Source organism: Protomyctophum bolini (assembly GCF_963924005.1).
Source record: "Protomyctophum bolini genome assembly, chromosome: 4".
Taxonomy (NCBI): domain Eukaryota; kingdom Metazoa; phylum Chordata; class Actinopteri; order Myctophiformes; family Myctophidae; genus Protomyctophum; species Protomyctophum bolini.
In genome coordinates, this window is record NC_137865.1 from 52,487,335 (window position 1) to 52,508,859 (window position 21,525).

At 43.7% G+C, this 21,525-nt stretch overlaps 2 protein-coding genes across 2 annotated transcripts in view; both read left to right on the plus strand.

Moving 5' to 3' along the window:
- parp16 (poly (ADP-ribose) polymerase family, member 16) overlaps window positions 1–1,112 on the plus strand; it is a 10,818-nt gene extending 9,706 nt beyond the window's left edge. The window contains exons 7-8 of the mRNA XM_080761516.1: window positions 1–333; window positions 812–1,112. The exon at window positions 1–333 is cut by the window's left edge and continues 1,662 nt beyond it. The gene's annotated coding sequence lies outside the window, so the exon portion shown is untranslated. The remainder of the gene's footprint in view (window positions 334–811) is intronic.
- A 1,275-nt stretch (window positions 1,113–2,387) lies between these two features.
- On the plus strand, window positions 2,388–20,897 carry LOC308314716 (uncharacterized protein). Its single transcript, XM_080762374.1, has 13 exons — window positions 2,388–2,606; window positions 5,548–6,874; window positions 8,227–8,326; window positions 11,055–11,168; window positions 11,533–11,733; window positions 11,875–11,956; window positions 12,044–12,155; window positions 13,226–13,312; window positions 13,475–13,537; window positions 15,026–15,105; window positions 15,888–16,014; window positions 17,211–17,306; window positions 19,807–20,897. The coding sequence occupies exons 2-13, from the start codon at window positions 5,564–5,566 to the stop codon at window positions 19,870–19,872; spliced, it is 2,439 nt and encodes an 812-aa protein (XP_080618500.1). The 5' UTR covers window positions 2,388–2,606; window positions 5,548–5,563; the 3' UTR covers window positions 19,873–20,897.
- Window positions 20,898–21,525: the final 628 nt, after the last annotated feature.

Below are 21,525 nucleotides of genomic sequence, written 5' to 3' on the forward strand. Positions count from 1 at the left end.
CGCGTGTCAGGTACAGTCAGGCCTAATATTCAGCAATATTACAGCATCATTCATCTTATTGTGTTATAGGGCCATTCTGTAGTTTTATTTGTCATTCATCTTATTGTGTATTCATGTGTCATTGTGTTAAAGGGCCAATGCTGTCATTTTCATATCATTGTTTCTTTTCTGGGTCACTTCTGTCCAGCAAAGAGTGTAAAGTTAATGTCAGTCCAGCTTTAAGGCCAGTCCACATCAATGTAACAAAACTCTTTTAAGGACATGTCACACAAATGTAACTATAGTCACAAGTCACAACTTTAAGGACATGCATGATGTCGTATCCTCAGTGATGTATGCTGAGGTCATCACCTGGGACATATCCTCAGTGATGTAACCCTGAGGTCATCACCTGGGACGTATCCTCAGTGATGTATCATGAGGTCATCACCTGGGACGTATCCTCAGTGATGTATCCTGAGGTCATCACCTGGGACGTATCCTCAGTGATGTATCCTGAGGTCATCACATGGGACGTATCCTCAGTGATGTATCCTGAGGTCATCACCTGGGACGTATCCTCAGTGATGTATCCCGAGGTCATCACCTGGGACGTATCCTCAGTGATGTATCCCGAGGTCATCACCTGGGACGTATCCTCAGTGATGTATCCCGAGGTCATCACCTGGGACGTATCCTCAGTGATGTATCCTGAGGTCATCCTGGTTTCGGGTCTCCCAACATCATACCCCTCACTCAGGTGACCCAGCCGGGGTGATCAAGTCCCGACTTACGTCCCAGTAGCTACCCTCGATCAGTCCCACTAGGGGAGAGACCAAGGCCACACAATCCGTTGGAACTACTCCAGAACTACTCTGCCAGGGCTGGGAGGTACGCTTCTGGCGTGTGGATGGACTAGGCTCTGTGGGTTGACTCCTGTCCGGGCCCCTCCTACGTCTCACCACGTCCAACAAAACAGTTTTAAGGCCATGTTACACCAATGTAACTAGTCGTCACAACAAATCCGTTTTTAGGCCTAACCCTAACCTGTGACCTTCAGAAATGTCTGATGAAGGTCAGAGCGACCAAAACGTTGAATCTGAAATAAAGTATTTTTTTCTGTAAGTGAACACGGTGTACAAGACTCTTCTTAATCGCACACAAAACACACTGCTGTCGGTAGGAACCCTCATAACTCAATTTTTAGGGGGAAAAATCAGTGCTATTGAACACTCTTTACGTCTGTGTGTTGTTTCAAAGAATATTGAACCAATGGAAAGTAGTAAAAAACGCTTTTTTAGAAAACCTCTGAACTCTCAAACTGTCTACTAAAGCAACTAACTCCACCACCTCTCTCCTTACAATTTACAATTTAGGCATTTAGCAGACGCTCTTAATCCAGAGCGATTTACATTAAGCAAGAACAAAAAAGCATGGGAATACATCACATAAAAACATTTATCATGAAACATGCGTAAGCTAAGAAAGTAACAGTGGAATATTTATATAATGAAACTATACATATAAACTATACAATAATACATATATACTACTATGCTATACATATGTACATATGTGCTATGACGTGCTATGACTACATACAATGCAATTATAGTGCTGTCTACATACATGCTATAAGTCTGTATCAAATGCTATCAAAGTCTACAGAAATGCTATCTAAGGGGGTGGGGTAAGTGCTATGGGCCATGATGGATTCTGAAAAGGTGGGTTTTCAGACTACGGGAGTGATGCTGCAGTTCTGACTTCTGACCTTGCAAGTAATTGCCAATATACAAAGTTACAACACCAACTCTGATGAGGCTGTATTTCTTTGTTTTAAAAATATAAGGTTTTCTTAATTTCCTGAAAAACGTATAGCCTAATTTATTTCCTGAAAAATTGGAGTTAAGAGGTTTCTCCCCGACAGCAGAGATATTCTATTTAAGTGCATAATCCCTGTTATATAACTCTTACGGCACAATCTCCTGTTCCAAAGCGGCCACTTGGGGGCGCTAATGAGAACTCTCTAAGCTGCTTCACAAAAGTTGTTCACACAATACAAGTAGCAGCCGCAGGGTTGCCATGTCTGCTCCTTATAAGCGACTTTGGGCTTCTTTTTCTGTAAGGTTGCTTTTAAATATATATAATACTTTGACACCCCGTGGCGCCGGGCCTGTGAGGGACCCACAGATTCTAGGATCAGAGGGACCCCCATTATGCCACATTTGAGATTTGTGCAGATTAAAATGTTTCTAGAAATATTCCACATTTGTCACTGTTTATATGCATCGCGACGCATTGTGAGCTTGTAGATCTGCTATTGCTTTCATAGAGCTGGTTGCTTGTTTCTGTCACACAATCTGGCAACCTTGAGAAGCAGCCTTGTATTTACTGGTGTGTGTGTGTGTGTGTGTGTGTGTGTGTGTGTGTGTTTGTGTTTGTGTTTGTGTGTGTGTGTGTGACGGGGCTAACGGCTCGGCTAGCGGTTGGCTAACAACAGCTAACGGTTCCACTGAACCAGCGGACCACCGGTGGACCACCGGACCGGACCGGGGAGCTCCGAGCCACCGGAGACCCAGCGGCCACCGGCGGCCCAACAGAACCGCTGAGAGGCCTGGAGCGGGCAGGTAAACAACAACAACAACATCAGGTTAGCAGCTAGGCTAACCAGCTAGCATGGAATGGAGGAAGGGGGCGTTGTCACAGGAATGGAAACAACACAACCATTAATTAATTCAACATTTAACCTTCTGAAACGGTTGACTTAAAACAACAGAATCGTTAATTTATTAAAACGACAGATTAGGTTCATTCCTATTATTATTAGTATGTGAGATGACTTGATTTAAGTATTTATTAACAGTTTGCAGAATTACAGTACATTTCAAGTACAACTCGATACAAAAACTCTTAACTGTGAGTGGACGACAGTACGACACCATAAATCATTACACTTGTTTACAAGAGGGTCCACCATTTTCAATTCATCAAAACATTTATAGACGTACGAATATAACACAACTATATAGTCAAAACGGAAAATCATCATAGAGGAGGTAAAAATGGAAAAGAAACATATAGCCTACAGTGAGATGATCTGTTATTATTATTATTATTATTACAGTGAGGTGAAAAATAAAGAAACATACTTGAGGGGGACAAGGGGGGGGGATTCAGATTTTACGGGGGCCATGTCTTAATGACTGTTGGTAGGGCGTTTTGATGGCATAGGAGCTAAATTAATTTAGTCCCTTGTTTGTGCCGAATCTGGGTTGCACATGGTTTGTTGAACTCCCTCTGTGTTGTGGGTGTGGACTAACCCTAAGCCATTCCAGCCTGTCAAAGTGGGCAGGGGTGAGGTGTGTTCGGGGAGTGAGGCCAAGTAGTAGCCTGACCAGTTTGTTTTGAGAAGTCTGGAGCCTTTTTTAAAGGGCCTTTGAAGTGCTGTGGTACCAAGAGGTGCGTGCATAGTCGAAGAAACCTTGTACGAGGGCTCCTGTTAAGGTCTTCAAGGTGTTTTTGTTGACCAGTGAGGAGATCCTGTATTAGGAATCTTGTTCTTTGGTTGACTTTTTTGATTACGTTGGTGGCCATTTTGTCACCGGAAATATTTGCCTCCAGGATGGAACCTAGGTAGGTAATTTCATCTTTTCGTGTGATAATAAGCGTCGCAGTTGGGCGGGTTTAGGGGTTAACCCTAACCCCTCGTCATGAAAGGGGGACTGTGATGCTCTAGTCTATTGTCACCAACTCTAACCAAGAAGCCATCTGCCTTGCTGAGATTACTATTTGATCCAAATGGAATGGATTTAGTTTTCCCAGGTGTAAAGATAGTTTGTTATCAGCGAGCCAGGTGCAGATTCTACCGAGGGCCTTTTCAACCTGCAGTTTGTTCCTGTCCGAGACTAGCAGTCGGGCCCGGCGCCAGGATGAAATGACTGAGGGGTCAATTGAGATTTTTGAAGGGGGCAGAAAAATAAAAAATAAATAAATCATATTGCGTTGTTAAATCAAGCAGGCAGTATCAGTTGTATGACTCAGGCGGTCCTATGCAAGGCTAGAATGATAGCGCTGCCCCGCCAAGGGGCCTGTGCTCCAGATTTTTTTATTTTATTTTTGCGATGAAAATGCTTCAATCTGGTGCACTTTGAGATAAAAAATGAAGAGGCTACATCTATAAAGAACTACACACATCATATTGGATTATTATCATCTTTACTGTGCTATAATTGCCATTTGCCAACATCAGCAGTGGACAGGGCAGGGAAACTTTGATGATGGAGAGGGCCACTATATTTCTCACACTCACTCCAGAGGGCCACAATGCATATAGTCAAAGGTAGCTGATCTACAAGCTCAAAACGTGTCGCAGTGCAATTCATTTTGAGCTTGTAGATCTGCTTTTTTGCTATTAAAAAAAAAAAAAAATGGAATCCTGAATTATTTTCACCTATTCATTTTTATTGGAATCCGGAAAAGTAATCTTTTTTTAAATTTAATTTCAAATACATTAACTTTATGATTATGGACTGAAATGCAAATATTGTACATAAAAACTGTCAAGTTCAAGTGCACGGTCATGTTAACAGTTAACCCATTTTGGGCGGGAACACCTTTTGGTGTTCTAAACACTTAATAATAATTTAGCTATTGAAAAATAGCAGATCTACAAGCTCATAGCGCGCCACCGAGTGTCGCGCTACGAGCTTGTAGGTCTGCTATTTTTGAAAAATCGTGAAAATGTGCCTTAAATCTTATATTCTGTCGGTGTTTCCGTTTTTAACTCAAATCTTTGCTTCTGGAGGGTCCCTGGAACAACATGTGTTCAGATGGGGGTCGGCTATATAATACATATATCATTGTTGGGGTCCTTGACAGACATGAAATATTGAGAACCACTGTTGTAGAAACATGAGGTTTTTCCAAAAAAATACATTTAAAAAAAATGCATTTTTTAAATTTCGATGTCAGGCCTAAATGGGTTAACAGTGAGTGGACGACACCATAAAGCATAACGCATCTACAGTAGAGGGAGAGCAGGAGATATTTCTTTAAAAAAATCATAACTATGGCCAGGAATGGATGGATTAGGAACTTACTTTTTTGTTCAGATATTGATGCTCTACAAGTTGGATTAAATCATCCCGCAGGACGGAACCGGCCCGCGACGGTTTCGGTCGCGATCGTTTCGGTTGCACGACAACAATGATTTGCAGTGGCACTCCCGATTATATCTTTAGATCGCACAGATTAAGGGCCGATTCATACTCCTATTTTAGAGCCGAATAAAAGTCGGTTCGGCGCTGTAGAGCCTACAATGTGACGTCATTTGAGGTTCGGGGGGGGGGGGGGGGGGGTACCGTCCTAAAGTCGGCTCTTCGGTGCTACTGAAAAATTCTGACGAGCCGAAATCATTTCGACACTACAGCGCCGAAACAGCGGTAAAATATCAGTATGAATCGGCCCTTATATTCAGGCCCTTATACATCAAGGTGGTCGCAATTTCGAGCCCTGTCCATATATGGTCATGTCTCTTCATGTTGTTATAATATGACTCTTCTTCTTCAGGTCGTATGGCTGGACCATGACGAGGCAGCAGCCTCTAGCTCCCCCTAGTGGAGGACGCCCAACCAACGGCAAACGCAAACACTGTGAAGTCCAACAGATCTCCAAACCCTCACCTACCAGGAATAAGATCTCCAAACCCTCACCTACCAGGAAGATCTCCAAACCCTCTCCTGTTAGGAAGCAGATCTCCAAACCCTCACCTGTTAGGAAGATCTCCAAACCCTCACCTGTTAAACATAAGATTTCCAAACCCTCACCTGTTAGAAAGCAGATATCCAAACCCTCACCTGTTAGGAAGCAGATTTCCAAACCCTCACCTGTTAGGAAGCAGATATCCAAACCCTCACCTGTTAGAAAGCAGATATCCAAACCCTCACCTGTTAGGAAGATCTCCAAACCCTCACCTGTTAGGAAGCAGATCTCCAAACCCTCACCTGTTGGGAAACAGATCTCCAAACCCTCACCTGTTAGGAAACAGATCTCCAAACCCTCACCTGTTAGGAAACAGATCTCCAAACCCTCACCTGTTAAACATAAGATCTCCAAACCCTCACCTGTTAGGAAGCAGATATCCAAACCCTCACCTGTTAAACATAAGATCTCCAAACCCTCACCTGTTAGGAAGCAGATATCCAAACCCTCACCTGTTAGAAAGCAGATATCCAAACCCTCACCTGTTAGGAAGATCTCCAAACCCTCACCTGTTAGACATAAGATTTCCAAACCCTCACCTGTTGGGAAGAAGATCTCCAAACCCTCACCTGTTGGGAAACAGATCTCCAAACCCTCACCTGTTAGGAAACAGATCTCCAAACCCTCACCTGTTGGGAAGCAGATCTCCAAACCCTCACCTGTTGGGAAACAGATCTCCAAACCCTCACCTGTTAGAAAGCAGATCTCCAAACCCTCACCTGTTAGAAAGCAGATCTCCAAACCCTCACCTGTTAGGAAGCAGATCTCCAAACGCTCTCCTGTTAGAAAGCAGATCTCCAAACCCTCACCTGTTGGGAAACAGATCTCCAAACCCTCACCTGTTGGGAAACAGATCTCCAAACCCTCACCTGTTGGGAAACAGATCTCCAAACCCTCACCTGTTGGGAAACAGATCTCCAAACCCTCACCTGTTAGGAAGCAGATCTCCAAACGCTCTCCTGTTAAAAATAAGATCTCCAAAACCTCACCTGTTAAAAATAAGATCTCCAAACCCATATCTCTAAGGAAGAAGATCTCACAGCCTACAGCCAGGAGGAGCAGAGTCAGAATGCAGAACAAAGGAACAGGACTGTTCTCCACCATCAAAAGGTTCATCCGTGGAACCTCTGTGAAGGTACATATATAACCCTACCTACCCTACCCCTCTGTTATACCCTACCCTACCTACCACCTCCTACCCCTCTGTTATAACCTCTGTGAAGGTACATATATAACCCTACCTACCCTACAGACCTACCTACCACCTCCTACCTCTCTGTTATAACCTCTGTGAAGGTACATCTATAACCCTACCACCTCCTACCCCTCTGTTATACCCTACCCTACCTACCACCTCCTACCTCTCTGTTATAACCTCTGTGAAGGTACATCTATAACCCTACCTACCCTACCCCTCTGTTATACCCTACCCTACCTACCACCTCCTACCCCTCTGTTATAACCTCTGTGAAGGTACATATATAACCCTACCTACCCTACCCCTCTGTTATACCCTACCCTACCTACCACCTCCTACCTCTCTGTTATAACCTCTGTGAAGGTACATATATAACCCTACCTACCCTACAGACCTACCTACCACCTCCTACCTCTCTGTTATAACCTCTGTGAAGGTACATCTATAACCCTACCACCTCCTACCTCTCTGTTATAACCTCTGTGAAGGTACATATATAACCCTACCACCTCCTACCTCTCTGTTATAACCTCTGTGAAGGTACATATATAACCCTACCACCTCCTACCCCTCTGTTAGACCCTACCTTACCCTACCACCTCCTACCCCTCTGTTAGACCCTACCCTACCTACCACCTCCTACCCCTCTGTTAGACCCTACCCTACCACCTCCTACCCCTCTGTTAGACCCTACCCTACCACCTCCTACCTCTCTGTTATAACCTCTGTGAAGGTACGTCTATAACCAGTGCGCATGCCTCGTCAAAATTAATTATGCGCTGTCAATCAAGCGCCGGGAAGCGCTTCTGCGTACCAACAGCCGGGGCCGCCCAGAATGATTATTATGGCCAGATTACTAGTGCATTCTGTGGCGAGAGCATTTCCCACTGACTGCCACTCAAAGTAGCTACTACTGGCCAATCACAGCGCGTCCTTACGCGGATTCCATGCCGCTGCTCATTGCTGGGAGGATGGGGGCGGTTGACAGGAGGAGGATAGGAGTTTACTACCTCCTACCCCTCTGTTATAACCTCTGTGAAGGTACATCTATAACCCTACCTACCCTACAGACCTACCTACCACCTCCTACCTCTCTGTTATAACCTCTGTGAAGGTACATATGTCATTGCTGGGAGGATGGGGCCGGTTGACAGGAGGAGGATAGGAGTTTACTACTGAGAAAACTATTAACCGCGTGGCTAATATATAATGATAAGATCATGATAATGATCGTTTAGATAATGTAGGTAATAATCTTAACTTACTTTGTTCATCTGTGTTTAATTTAGGCAGAGGAAGTTCCAGCTAAGAGGAGTCGTATTGACGACACTAACCTGATCACTTCTACACCACAGAACAACATCTCCAGAGGCGCTCGCAGAAACAAAGGTAAAAACCTGTGTGTGTGTGTGTGTGTGTGTGTGTGTGTGTGTGTGTGTGTGTGTGTGTGTGTGTGTGTGTGTGTGTGTGTGTGTGTGTGTGTGTGTGTGTGTGTGTGTGTGTGTGTGTGTGTGTGTGTGTGACACTTTGGACGTGTTTTCAGATTTTTAGCTGCGTCGGTTTTCCAAAAAAGTGTAGTTTATGATAATGTTTATCATAATGTTTGGTATAATTATCATAATGTGTTGTAGTTTGGTATGATTATCATAATGTGTTGTAGTTTGGTATGATTATCATAATGTGTTGTAGTTTGGTATGATTATCATAATGTGTTGTAGTTTGGTATGATTATCATAATGTGTTGTAGTTTGGTATGATTATCATAATGTGTTGTAGTTTGGTATAATTATCATAATGTGCTGTAAACCTAATGTTAATTTTTTGTCATGTCACTGTAGTTTGGGTTAGGGTTATAATAATGATCATATGTTTGTGGTCATGTCAGAGTCTTATAGTATTATAATGTGTAGTTTGTCGTCATGTCAGACTGTAGTTTGGGTTATAATAACTATAATGTGTAGTTTGTCGTCATGTCAGACTGTAGTTTGGGTTATAATAACTATAATGTGTAGTTTGTCGTCATGTCAGACTGTAGTTTGGGTTATAATAATTATAATGTGTTTGTCGTCATGTCAGACTGTAGTTTGGGTTATAATAACTATAATGTGTAGTTTGTCGTCATGTCAGACTGTAGTTTGGGTTATAATAATATGTGTAGTTTGTCGTCATGTCAGACTGTAGTTTGGGTTATAATAATTATAATGTGTGGTTTGTCGTCATGTCAGACTGTAGTTTGGTTATAATAACTATAATGTGTAGTTTGTCGTCATGTCAGACTGTAGTTTGGTTATAATAATTATAATGTGTTTGTCGTCATGTCAGACTGTAGTTTGGGTTATAATAATTATAATGTGTAGTTTGTCGTCATGTCAGACTGTAGTTTGGGTTATAATAATTATAATGTGTAGTTTGTCGTCATGTCAGACTGTAGTTTGGTTATAATAACTATAATGTGTAGTTTGTCGTCATGTCAGACTGTAGTTTGGGTTATAATAATTATAATGTGTAGTTTGTCGTCATGTCAGACTGTAGTTTGGGTTATAATAATTATAATGTGTAGTTTGTCGTCATGTCAGACTGTAGTTTGGGTTATAATAACTATAATGTGTAGTTTGTCGTCATGTCAGACTGTAGTTTGGTTATAATAATTATAATGTGTTTGTCGTCATGTCAGACTGTAGTTTGGGTTATAATAATTATAATGTGTAGTTTGTCGTCATGTCAGACTGTAGTTTGGGTTATAATAATTATAATGTGTAGTTTGTCGTCATGTCAGACTGTAGTTTGGGTTATAATAATTATAATGTGTAGTTTGTCGTCATGTCAGACTGTAGTTTGGTTATAATAATTATAATGTGTAGTTTGTCGTCATGTCAGACTGTAGTTTGGTTATAATAATTATAATGTGTAGTTTGTCGTCATGTCAGACTGTAGTTTGGGTTATAATAATTATAATGTGTACTTTGTGTAGTTTGTCGTCATGTCAGACTGTAGTTTGGGTTATAATAATTATAATGTGTAGTTTGTCGTCATGTCAGACTGTAGTTTGGGTTATAATAATTATAATGTGTAGTTTGTCGTCATGTCAGACTGTAGTTTGGGTTATAATAATTATAATGTGTACTTTGTTGTCATGTCAGACTGTAGTTTGGGTTATAATAATTATAATGTGTACTTTGTGTAGTTTGTCGTCATGTCAGACTGTAGTTTGGGTTATAATAATTATAATGTGTAGTTTGTCGTCATGTCAGACTGTAGTTTGGGTTATAATAATTATAATGTGTAGTTTGTCGTCATGTCAGACTGTAGTTTGGGTTATAATAATTATAATGTGTACTTTGTTGTCATGTCAGACTGTAGTTTGGGTTATAATAATTATAATGTGTACTTTGTGTAGTTTGTTGTCATGTCAGACTGTAGTTTGGGTTATAATAATTATAATGTGTAGTTTGTCGTCATGTCAGACTGTAGTTTGGGTTATAATAATTATAATGTGTACTTTGTGTAGTTTGTCGTCATGTCAGACTGTAGTTTGGGTTATAATAATTATAATGTGTACTTTGTGTAGTTTGTTGTCATGTCAGACTGTAGTTTGGGTTATAATAATTATAATGTGTAGTTTGTCGTCATGTCAGACTGTAGTTTGGGGTATAATAATTATAATGTGTACTTTGTGTAGTTTGTTGTCATGTCAGACTGTAGTTTGGGTTATAATAATTATAATGTGTACTTTGTGTAGTTTGTCGTCATGTCAGACTGTAGTTTGGGTTATAATAATTATAATGTGTAGTTTGTCGTCATGTCAGACTGTAGTTTGGTTATAATAATTATAATGTGTAGTTTGTCGTCATGTCAGACTGTAGTTTGGTTATAATAATTATAATGTGTAGTTTGTTGTCATGTCAGACTGTAGTTTGGTTATAATAATTATAATGTGTAGTTTGTCGTCATGTCAGACTGTAGTTTGGTTATAATAATTATAATGTGTAGTTTGTCGTCATGTCAGACTGTAGTTTGGGTTATAATAATTATAATGTGTACTTTGTGTAGTTTGTCGTCATGTCAGACTGTAGTTTGGGTTATAATAATTATAATGTGTTGCTTGTCGTCATGTCAGACTGTAAACCATTGAAGACCAACGGTGCTAAATGTGACTCCAGCGCCCCCTACAGCCCACCTCGCAGCACTTTACTGGGAACCATCTTTTCTCCTGTCTTCAACTTCTTCTCTGGTAAGACTCGGATAATAAGGATAATAGATATTCCTTTATTTCCTTTGTCTGTTCATTTATTATTTACTTGCGCGAGCAGAGCGTGCAACCTACTCCTGTATGACTCTGTCTCCTCTGAGTTAGATCTCTGTATAACTAGACCTGTTAGATCTCTGTCTCTGTCCCCTCTGAGTTAGATCTCTATAAAACTAGACCTGTTAGATCTCTAAGACCTGTTAGATCTCTATAGAACTGAACTTTGAACTGTGACTGATGCAACAATACATTGTAAAAACATTGTATTGTTTCATGTCAAATCAGGTCTGTCTGTCTGTCTGCTGATTGGCTGAACACAAGTCTTGTCCGTCATGTGACCATGTTTCAGGGTCAGAGTCGTGCGGGCTGCCGGTCGAGGCCGATGATGTCATCGAGCAGCTGGATGATGTCATCGAGCAGGCAGAGGAGGTTCCTCCCAGCACCACAGAAGAAGACCTCATGGTTAGCCACGCCCAGCTGGTGGACGGCCCACTTCCTGCTGTAGAGGAAGCAGAGATGGTCACTGAGACGGCCACGCCCCCTTTATCCTGTAAGACCAAATATGGTTATATAGACCACACCCCTTTATCCTGTAAGACCATTATATGGTTCTATAGTGTTATTTATTTATTCTTCCTGTGAGACCATATAATAATAATAATAATAATAATATTAATGTGTATTGTTCCAGCGTCAGATCTCAGTCCTCCACGGATTCCACACACAGTTCCTTCTGAAGCTTCATATGATGAAGACTGGAAGGTTTTTGACCCGTAAGTAAACCCTAAAGTACCTTAATGTACCCTAATGTACCCTAAACCGTAACCTTAATATATAATAACTCTACCCTTAATGTTTAGGTTCTTCTTCATCAAACACATTCCTCGGCTGACGGAGGAACAACTGTCTCGTAAACCAGCTCTTCCTCTGAAGACCCGGAGCTCTCCAGAGTTCTCCTTAGTCCTGGACCTGGTAAGACCTGCTTCTGTTAGTCTTAGTCCTGGACCTGGTAAGACCTGCTTCTGTTAGTCTTAGTCCTGGACCTGGTAAGACCTGCTTCTGTTAGTCTTAGTCCTGGACCTGGTAAGACCTGCTTCTGTTAGTCTTAGTCCTGGACCTGGTAATAATAATAATATTTTATTTGTATAGCACCTTTCATACATAAATGTAGCTCAAAGTGCTTCACAGGGCAAAAATTGAATACAATTAAACATAAGTAGTTAAAATGATAAAACAATGGCAAAGAACAAAATTGAATATAAGAACATAAAATAAATAAAAACATAAAAAATAATAAAAACACCACATGCAGCAAATCAGTCAGGGCAGGGTAGGAACGTGCAAATTAAAACTCAATTAAAAGCAATGTTGTAGAAGTGGGTCTTGAGCTGAGCTTTAAAAATGTCTACAGAGGCTGCCTGACGAAGGTACAGTGGGAGCTTGTTCCATGCCGACGGCCCATAGAAGCAAAAAGCTGCTTCCCCGTATTTTTTTGTTGCCATTTTTTTAGGCAAAGCGAGCAGGCCAGCAGTGGAAGACCTTAGGGGGCGGTTTGGGACATATTTAGGCAGGCAGTCATGTAGGTAGGAAGGTGCGAGACCATTGAGAGCTTTATAGACAAGTAAAATAATTTTAAAATCAATCCTAAAAACAACCGGAAGCCAGTGCAGTGATGCCAAAACTGGAGTAATATGTTCTCTCATCTTAGTTCTAGTTAAAACTCTGGCTGCTGCATTTTGGACGAGTTGTAATCTGTCAGTTGTTTTCTTAGGCAGTCCTGAATAAAGAGCATTGCAGTAGTCAAGCCGAGAGAAAACAAAGGCATGGATTAGCGTTTTTGCATCGTCCAAGGACGATGGTAAGACCTGCTTCTGTTAGTCTTAGGTCTCATTCACACCAGAGAGCTTTGCTGCGATTAAAACTAATCCTGCTGCGCATTTTCAGAAAGTGCACTTGGTTTGGCAGGTGTGAATGAAGGCTCATTCGGCTTCAGTCTGAACTGTAATACTAATGTAATGTAATCTATTACATTAACCCTTTAGGATGAGACTCTGGTTCACTGCAGTCTGAACGAGTTGGATGATTCTGCTCTGACCTTCCCTGTTCTGTTCCAGGATGTTGTTTACCAGGTAGGTCATGACCCTATGACCCCCTATAACCCCTCTATGACCCCCTATAACCCCTCTATGACCCCTTATCCCCGTAATAATATGTACACATTTTAATGATTTAAAGATTATTCTGAAGGTCTATGTGTTTTATTTTGAAGGTCTATGTGTTTTATTTTGAAGGTCTATGTGCGTCTGAGGCCGTTCTTCCGTGAGTTTCTGGAGCGCATGGCTCAGATGTATGAGGTGAGATCTATGTATCTATATCTATTTGAATGTATAACATAACTAATAGTCTGGTGACCACCGGGTATAGTCTGGTGACCACCGGAGAGACGGGTGGCAGCCGGAATGTAGACGGCACCCGGGTGAGCAGTGTGGGTTACTATTGGGTTAGCGCCCCAGCCTGTGTCCTCCATGAGGAGGTGAGCAGTGTGGGTTAGCGCCCCAGCCTGTGTCCTCCATGAGGAGGTGAGCAGTGTGGGTTAGCGCCCCAGCCTGTGTCCTCCATGAGGAGGTGAGCAGTGTGGGTTAGGGCCCCAGCCTGTGTCCTCCATGAGGAGGTGAGCAGTGTGGGTTAGGGCCCCAGCCTGTGTCCTCCATGAGGAGGTGAGCAGTGTGGGTTAGGGCCCCAGCCTGTGTCCTCCATGAGGAGGTGAGCAGTGTGGGTTAGGGCCCCAGCCTGTGTCCTCCGTGAGGAGGTGAGCAGTGTGGGTTAGGGCCCCAGCCTGTGTCCTCCATGAGGAGGTGAGCAGTGTGGGTTAGCGCCCCAGCCTGTGTCCTCCGTGAGGAGGTGAGAGCCTGTGTCCTCCGTGAGGAGGTGAGCAGTGTGGGTTAGGGCCCCAGCCTGTGTCCTCCATGAGGAGGTGAGCAGTGTGGGTTAGGGCCCCAGCCTGTGTCCTCCATGAGGAGGTGAGCAGTGTGGGTTAGGGCCCCAGCCTGTGTCCTCCATGAGGAGGTGAGCAGTGTGGGTTAGGGCCCCAGCCTGTGTCCTCCATGAGGAAGTGAGCAGTGTGGGTTAGGGCCCCAGCCTGTGTCCTCCATGAGGAGGTGAGCAGTGTGGGTTAGGGCCCCAGCCTGTGTCCTCCATGAGGAGGTGAGCAGTGTGGGTTAGGGCCCCAGCCTGTGTCCTCCATGAGGAGGTGAGCAGTGTGGGTTAGGGCCCCAGCCTGTGTCCTCCATGAGGAAGTGAGCAGTGTGGGTTAGGGCCCCAGCCTGTGTCCTCCATGAGGAGGTGAGCAGTGTGGGTTAGGGCCCCAGCCTGTGTCCTCCATGAGGAGGTGAGCAGTGTGGGTTAGGGCCCCAGCCTGTGTCCTCCATGAGGAAGTGAGCAGTGTGGGTTAGGGCCCCAGCCTGTGTCCTCCATGAGGAGGTGAGCAGTGTGGGTTAGGGCCCCAGCCTGTGTCCTCCATGAGGAGGTGAGCAGTGTGGGTTAGGGCCCCAGCCTGTGTCCTCCATGAGGAAGTGAGCAGTGTGGGTTAGGGCCCCAGCCTGTGTCCTCCATGAGGAGGTGAGCAGTGTGGGTTAGGGCCCCAGCCTGTGTCCTCCATGAGGAGGTGAGCAGTGTGGGTTAGGGCCCCAGCCTGTGTCCTCCATGAGGAGGTGAGCAGTGTGGGTTAGGGCCCCAGCCTGTGTCCTCCATGAGGAGGTGAGCAGTGTGGGTTAGCGCCCCAGCCTGTGTTTTACAGATCATTCTCTTCACAGATCTAATGGATCTATAAATCTGTTTTACAGATCATTCTCTTCACAGCTTCTAAGAAAGTTTACGCTGATAAATTACTGAACATCCTGGACCCCAAGAAACTACTGGTCAGGTTAGTGACTGACACACTGTGTGTGTGTGTGTGTGTGTGTGGGGGGGGGGGGTGTGTCTGTAACGGAGTGCATAAATGAAACCACATTGATTTTAAAATGGAGATAAAAAAATCACACCTGTGTGAAGTGAGGGACGCTCTTATCATCTTACAACATCAATTAACATAATGTTTGTTTAACCCTGATATGTAGTCATAGCACTTTATAGAACACGTTCTTCTTAGTTTATACACCAGTAAGACGCGCAAACGCGGGAAGCGAACGCAGCTCGTACATATTTAAGTTATTTTTAAGTTATAGCCATAACCATATAAGGAGTCCCCAAAGCAGCTATACGTCCAAATATGGAGTGTGTTGCATCAATCACAAACAAATCACTCAGCTCCATATATGGGCACAAAGGTGGGACACACAGACACACACACACACAGACAGACAGACATGATCTGCTAGGTCTCATAGTAAGTGCTCACTGCGTTCGCAATCACTGCGTTCGCGATGATTCACGATAACTACTTTTTATATATGTGATGTATGACATGCTTTTGTTTTTGCTTAAATGTAAGTCGCTCTGGATCAAGAGCGTCTGATAAATGCCTAAATTGTAAATTGATTGGCTAAACCTCGTTCTGTCCTCTCCAATCAGACAGAGGCTGTTCCGGGAGAGCACTGCGTGTTTCTGATTGGCTAAACCTCGTTCTGTCCTGTCCAATCAGCTGTTCCGGGAGAGCACTGCGTGTTTCTGATTGGCTAAACCTCGTTCTGTCCTGTCCAATCATAGACACAGGCTGTTCCGGGAGCACTGCGTGTGCGTTCAGGGAAACTACATCAAAGACCTGACCATCCTGGGAAGAGATCTGTCTAAGACCATCATTATAGACAACTCACCTCAGGCCTTCGCCTACCAGGTAATACTACTACTATAATATAATACATTATACCATCCTGGGAAGAGATCTGTCTAAGTAAGACCATTATTATACATAACTCACCTCGCTTATCAGGTAATAATACTAAGTATTTTATATAATATTAGATCTGTCCAAGAACCTCATTATAGATTCCGACTTTGCTGCCTTTGACATAAAATCCATTAAATCGTTCCACATTCCCAGACCGGTTATGTATAAGTGGCAGATGTGATAGGAAGGGATTGGGTTAGAGCTGGTTTAATGTTAATGTGTTCCATGTTTCCCATGTTTTCCAGCTCTCCAACGGCATCCCCATAGAGAGCTGGTTTAATGTTAATGTGTTCCATGTTTCCCATGTTTTCCAGCTCTCCAACGGCATCCCCATAGAGAGCTGGTTTAATGTTAATGTGTTCCATGTTTCCCATGTTTTCCAGCTCTCCAACGGCATCCCCATAGAGAGCTGGTTTAATGTTAATGTGTTCCATGTTTCCCATGTTTTCCAGCTCTCCAACGGCATCCCCATAGAGAGCTGGTTTAATGTTAATGTGTTCCATGTTTCCCATGTTTTCCAGCTCTCCAACGGCATCCCCATAGAGAGCTGGTTTAATGTTAATGTGTTCCATGTTTCCCATGTTTTCCAGCTCTCCAACGGCATCCCCATAGAGAGCTGGTTTAATGTTAATGTGTTCCATGTTTCCCATGTTTTCCAGCTCTCCAACGGCATCCCCATAGAGAGCTGGTTTAATGTTAATGTGTTCCATGTTTCCCATGTTTTCCAGCTCTCCAACGGCATCCCCATAGAGAGCTGGTTTAATGTTAATGTGTTCCATGTTTCCCATGTTTTCCAGCTCTCCAACGGCATCCCCATAGAGAGCTGGTTTAATGTTAATGTGTTCCATGTTTCCCATGTTTTCCAGCTCTCCAACGGCATCCCCATAGAGAGCTGGTTTAATGTTAACGTGTTCCATGTTTCCCATGTTTTCCAGCTCTCCAACGGCATCCCCATAGAGAGCTGGTTTAATGTTAACGTGTTCCATGTTTCCCATGTTTTCCAGCTCTCCAACGGCATCCCCATAGAGAGCTGGTTTAATGTTAATGTGTTCCATGTTTCCCATGTTTTCCAGCTCTCCAACGGCATCCCCATAGAGAGCTGGTTTAATGTTAATGTGTTCCATGTTTCCCATGTTTTCCAGCTCTCCAACGGCATCCCCATAGAGAGCTGGTTCGTGGACAGAAACGACTCGGAGCTTCTGAAGCTCGTTCCCTTCCTGGAGAATCTGGTGGCGATGGTGAGGATTACTGTAGCGCCATCTAGTGGTGGCTTAAGGCTCATACATAGTCTGGATTTTCGGTGGTGAGGTGACCACCGAACTACAACATGTCGTCACGAGCCGCGGTGAAGAGCAAACCACCGCCACTGCTTCAGCCCGTCTCTGTTTTTACTCGCCACCGCTCAACGTTATTTCAGCTCCGGTGGTCAGCTCACCACCGGAGCGGCGCTCAGCTCACCACCGAAAATCCAGACTATGAATAGGCCTTTAGAGTTGGGCAGCTGTTTGGGTGAGCGGCTCACTGACGTCATGTTGTAGTTTTAGTAAAAACAGAGAGGTGTGTTTGGGTGAGCGGTGAGTCTCTTACCACCGCGGCTCAGTGACGTCATGTTGTAGTTTTAGTAAAAACAGAGAGATGTGTTTGGGTCATGTTGTAGTTTTAGCGCGGCTCAGTGACATCATGTTGTAGTTTTAGTAAAAACAGAGAGATGTGTTTGGGTCATGTTGTAGTTTTAGCGCGGCTCAGTGACATCATGTTGTAGTAGGGTGACCAGATCCCAACTAACCAGATGTGGGACAAAGAGTGTGTTTGTGTGGGACAATGTGGGACACATGCGGGGTTGTGTGGGACAATGTGGGACACATGCAGGGTTGTGTGGGACAATGTGGGACACATGCGGGGTTGTGTCGTGCGCGTGAATAATGTCTATACGAAAACCAAAATAATAACATTTCTATTCTGCCCCTCACATAGCATATCTATGCTTTGGTTGATTCAGTAGCACATAATAGGACTATGATGATAATAACTATAATAGAACTACTATGCAAATAAAATAAACTTAACAGAAATGCATTTAAATGAACTATTATTGGACAAACAGGACAATAGACCAACCAACCAACCAATACACCAACCAACCAAATGAACCAATACAACTGGACCAACCAACCAACCAAGGGGCTTTGATTTGATTATGAAGGCATGAATAACCAATAAGGAACCAATAAATACATGTTTACTTTATCAAAGTATCCTCCTCCTAACAAAGCCAACTACTGCAAACTATTTTGAAATTATACAGGTAAAATAAATAAAAGATAAAAATAAATTAAACCAGAAATAGAAATCACAATTGGTCAGCATTGGAGGCAACTCATAATAAATGTAACTGTAAACACACTTCTCCACCATAGCAGCACAGCCAGGATATACACCTTTTAGGTGTTTATGTTGTCCATTACAAGTCTGAAAGTCTCTCAGTTGTACTTTGTGGTAAACACTAGTTATTTCAGCTGCTGTTACCTTTTCTTCTTGTTTTTTTGGTTGTCCATGCACCGTGAAGCCTGCTTTTGATCAACACGTTGCCGCACGTCGTTATTCACCTCCTCCGTGTCACCGAGAAACGACTCTAATTACAAATGAGTCACAGTAGACTTTCAATATGCCTTGCACTGCATTCACCCACGGATAAATAGTTCCCCTGTGCTTTAGACTCTTTCAATATGCCTTGCACTGCATTCACCCACGGATAAATAGTTCCCCTGTGCTTTAGACTCTTTCAATATGCCTTGCACTGCATTCACCCACGGATAAATAGTTCCCCTGTGCTTGTTGTAACTGCACTTCATTTTCTTCCCCTTTCTCCTCCATGTTTTAGCTAAGACGCTAAATCGTTGTAGCCTACTGTGTTTCGTGCGTTGTTTTGTTTTCACTAAGACTAAACTATCCGCTGCCGCACCGCATTGATTTGATTTCCCCCTCTCTGCCCGGCTGTTTGATTGACAGCCAATCCTACCTACACACACACGCACAGTCACGGCCCGCCCCCTGGCCCTGTGGGTCTTCCTGCTCTCCCACACTGACCACAGATAACCTGGCCCTGTGGGTCTGTCTGCTCTCCCACACTGACTACAGTACAGACCCACAGATAAAGCGCACATTTGAAAGCTGGAGGCTGTCCATCATAATGTGGGACAACGTCTCAATTTGCGGGACGCATGAAAAGTCATTGAAATGCGGGACAATCCCGCACAAATCGGGACATCTGGTCACCCTATGTTGTAGTTTTAGCGCGGCTCAGTGACATCATGTTGTAGTTTTAGCGCGGCTCAGTGACATCATGTTGTAGTTTTAGCACGGCTCAGTGACATCATGTTGTAGTTTTAGCGCGGCTCAGTGACATCATGTTGTAGTTTTAGCGTGGCTCAGTGACATCATGTTGTAGTTTTAGCGCGGCTCAGTGACATCATGTTGTAGTTTTAGCGTGGCTCAGTGACATCATGTTGTAGTTTTAGCGCGGCTCAGTGACATGTTGTAGTTTTAGCGCGGCTCAGTGACATGTAGTTTTAGCGCGGCTCAGTGACATCATGTTGTAGTTTTAGCGCGGCTCAGTGACATCATGTTGTAGTTTTAGCGTGGCTCAGTGACATGTTGTAGTTTTAGCGCGGCTCAGTGACATCATGTTGTAGTTTTAGCGTGGCTCAGCTTTAATATTGTTGTTTTTTTCTCCCACAGAACGAAGACGTCCGTCCTCACATCAGAGATCGGTTTCGTTTACACGACCTGCTCCCTCCAGACTGACCCCCCCCCCCCCCACACACACACACACACACACACACCATCCACACACACACACACACACACACACCATCCACACACACACACACACCATCCTGTGGTTCTGAATGTTTGGTCCAGGGACTCGCATTGGTTCCTTGAGGGGGTTCCAAATGGACCCTTACAGGTCTGTAACTCTGAGAGTGTAACACATGGAACCAAATGGACCCTTACAGGTCTGTAACTCTGAGAGTGTAACACATGGAACCAATTGGACCCTTACAGGTCTGTGACTCTGAGAGTGTAACACATGGAACCAATTGGACCCTTACAGGTCTGTGACTCTGAGAGTGTAACACATGGAACCAATTGGACCCTTACAGGTCTGTGACTCTGAGAGTGTAACACATGGAACCAAGTGGACCCTTACAGGTCTGTGACTCTGAGAGTGTAACACATGGAACCAAATGGACCCTTACAGGTCTGTGACTCTGAGAGTGTTGGTTCCATGTGTTACACTCTCAGAGTCGAGGGGGGAGACCCAGAAGAAGTGAATGTCACACACATATATAGTTTATATACATATATATTCTTTTCCCTTAAGATTTTTAAAGGCTGTTTCTTTAAACCTTTTTTAGTACATGTTACTTTTTATTCACTCTCTTTTATAAACCGTTGTGTTTGAAGCAGCTTTTCTGTTATATATCTAACTATTTCATTTATGCTTCTCTCCATTTGATGTAGGCGTTTGTCATTTAGAGAATGTGTCATTTAAAGAATGTATCTTTCGGGACAGAAATGCTATTTTAAAGCTATTATACTAAAGCCATAATGGCCAGATCAGGCCTCTGGAGACTTTGATTTGGGTGCGTCTCCGTGTGGAGATGATTTGGGGGTAGATTTGGGTGCGTCTCCGTGTGGAGATGTTTTGGGGGTTGATTTGGGTGCGTCTCCGTGTGGAGATGTTTTGCGGGGTTTGAGGGATTGTACGGTTTTGTAAGTAACTGTAAAATCTATACATTTTTCTACAGCATAAGGAATAAATGATAATAAAAGGAAGGTTTCTCAAAGCCTTTATTCAACAGGGACATTTACACATTCCTGCCTTCATGTGGGCGGCGGTGGCTCAGCGGTAGAGTGGCCGGTTCGAACCAGGGCTCCGTGTGGAAGTGTCCTTGAGCAAGACACTGAACCCATGATGGCTCCTGATGTGCAGGTTGGTGCCTTGCATGGTTTCCCACCACCATCAGTGTGTGAATGGGTGAATGTAATGCACAGTGTGTGACTGGGTGAATGTAATGCACAGTCTATGTAAAGCACCTTGGATAAAGGCGCTATATAAATGCACCATTCACTGTAGTGTACCTGTCTTCATGTGCGTATCGCGACTGTAGCTCACTTTTGGCTGATTGTCACGGGACTCCCTCTTTCACAGGCGTTTCGCCAGTTTTCACCTCGTTTAGCAGAACATGCACACTGTTTCACCTCGTTTAGTAGAACTTCTGGACTCACCACAGCTCTCTCTGATCCACGTTCTGGAATCACCACAGCTCTCTCTGATCCATGTTCTGGAATCACCACAGCTCTCTCTGATCCATGTTCTGGACTCACCACAGCTCTCTCTGATCCATGTTCTGGATTCACCACAGCTCTCTCTGATCCATGTTCTGGAATCAC

Bases quoted from the DNA above. Each gene is read 5' to 3' on its own strand.
- LOC308314716 (XM_080762374.1), top strand. From the start codon at position 5,564: ATGACGAGGCAGCAGCCTCTAGCTCCCCCTAGTGGAGGACGCCCAACC. The intron at 15,106-15,887 runs GTTAGTGACTGA...GTCCAATCATAG, and splicing joins CCCAAGAAACTACTGGTCAG to ACACAGGCTGTTCCGGGAGC. The intron at 16,015-17,210 runs GTAATACTACTA...CATGTTTTCCAG, and splicing joins CTCAGGCCTTCGCCTACCAG to CTCTCCAACGGCATCCCCAT.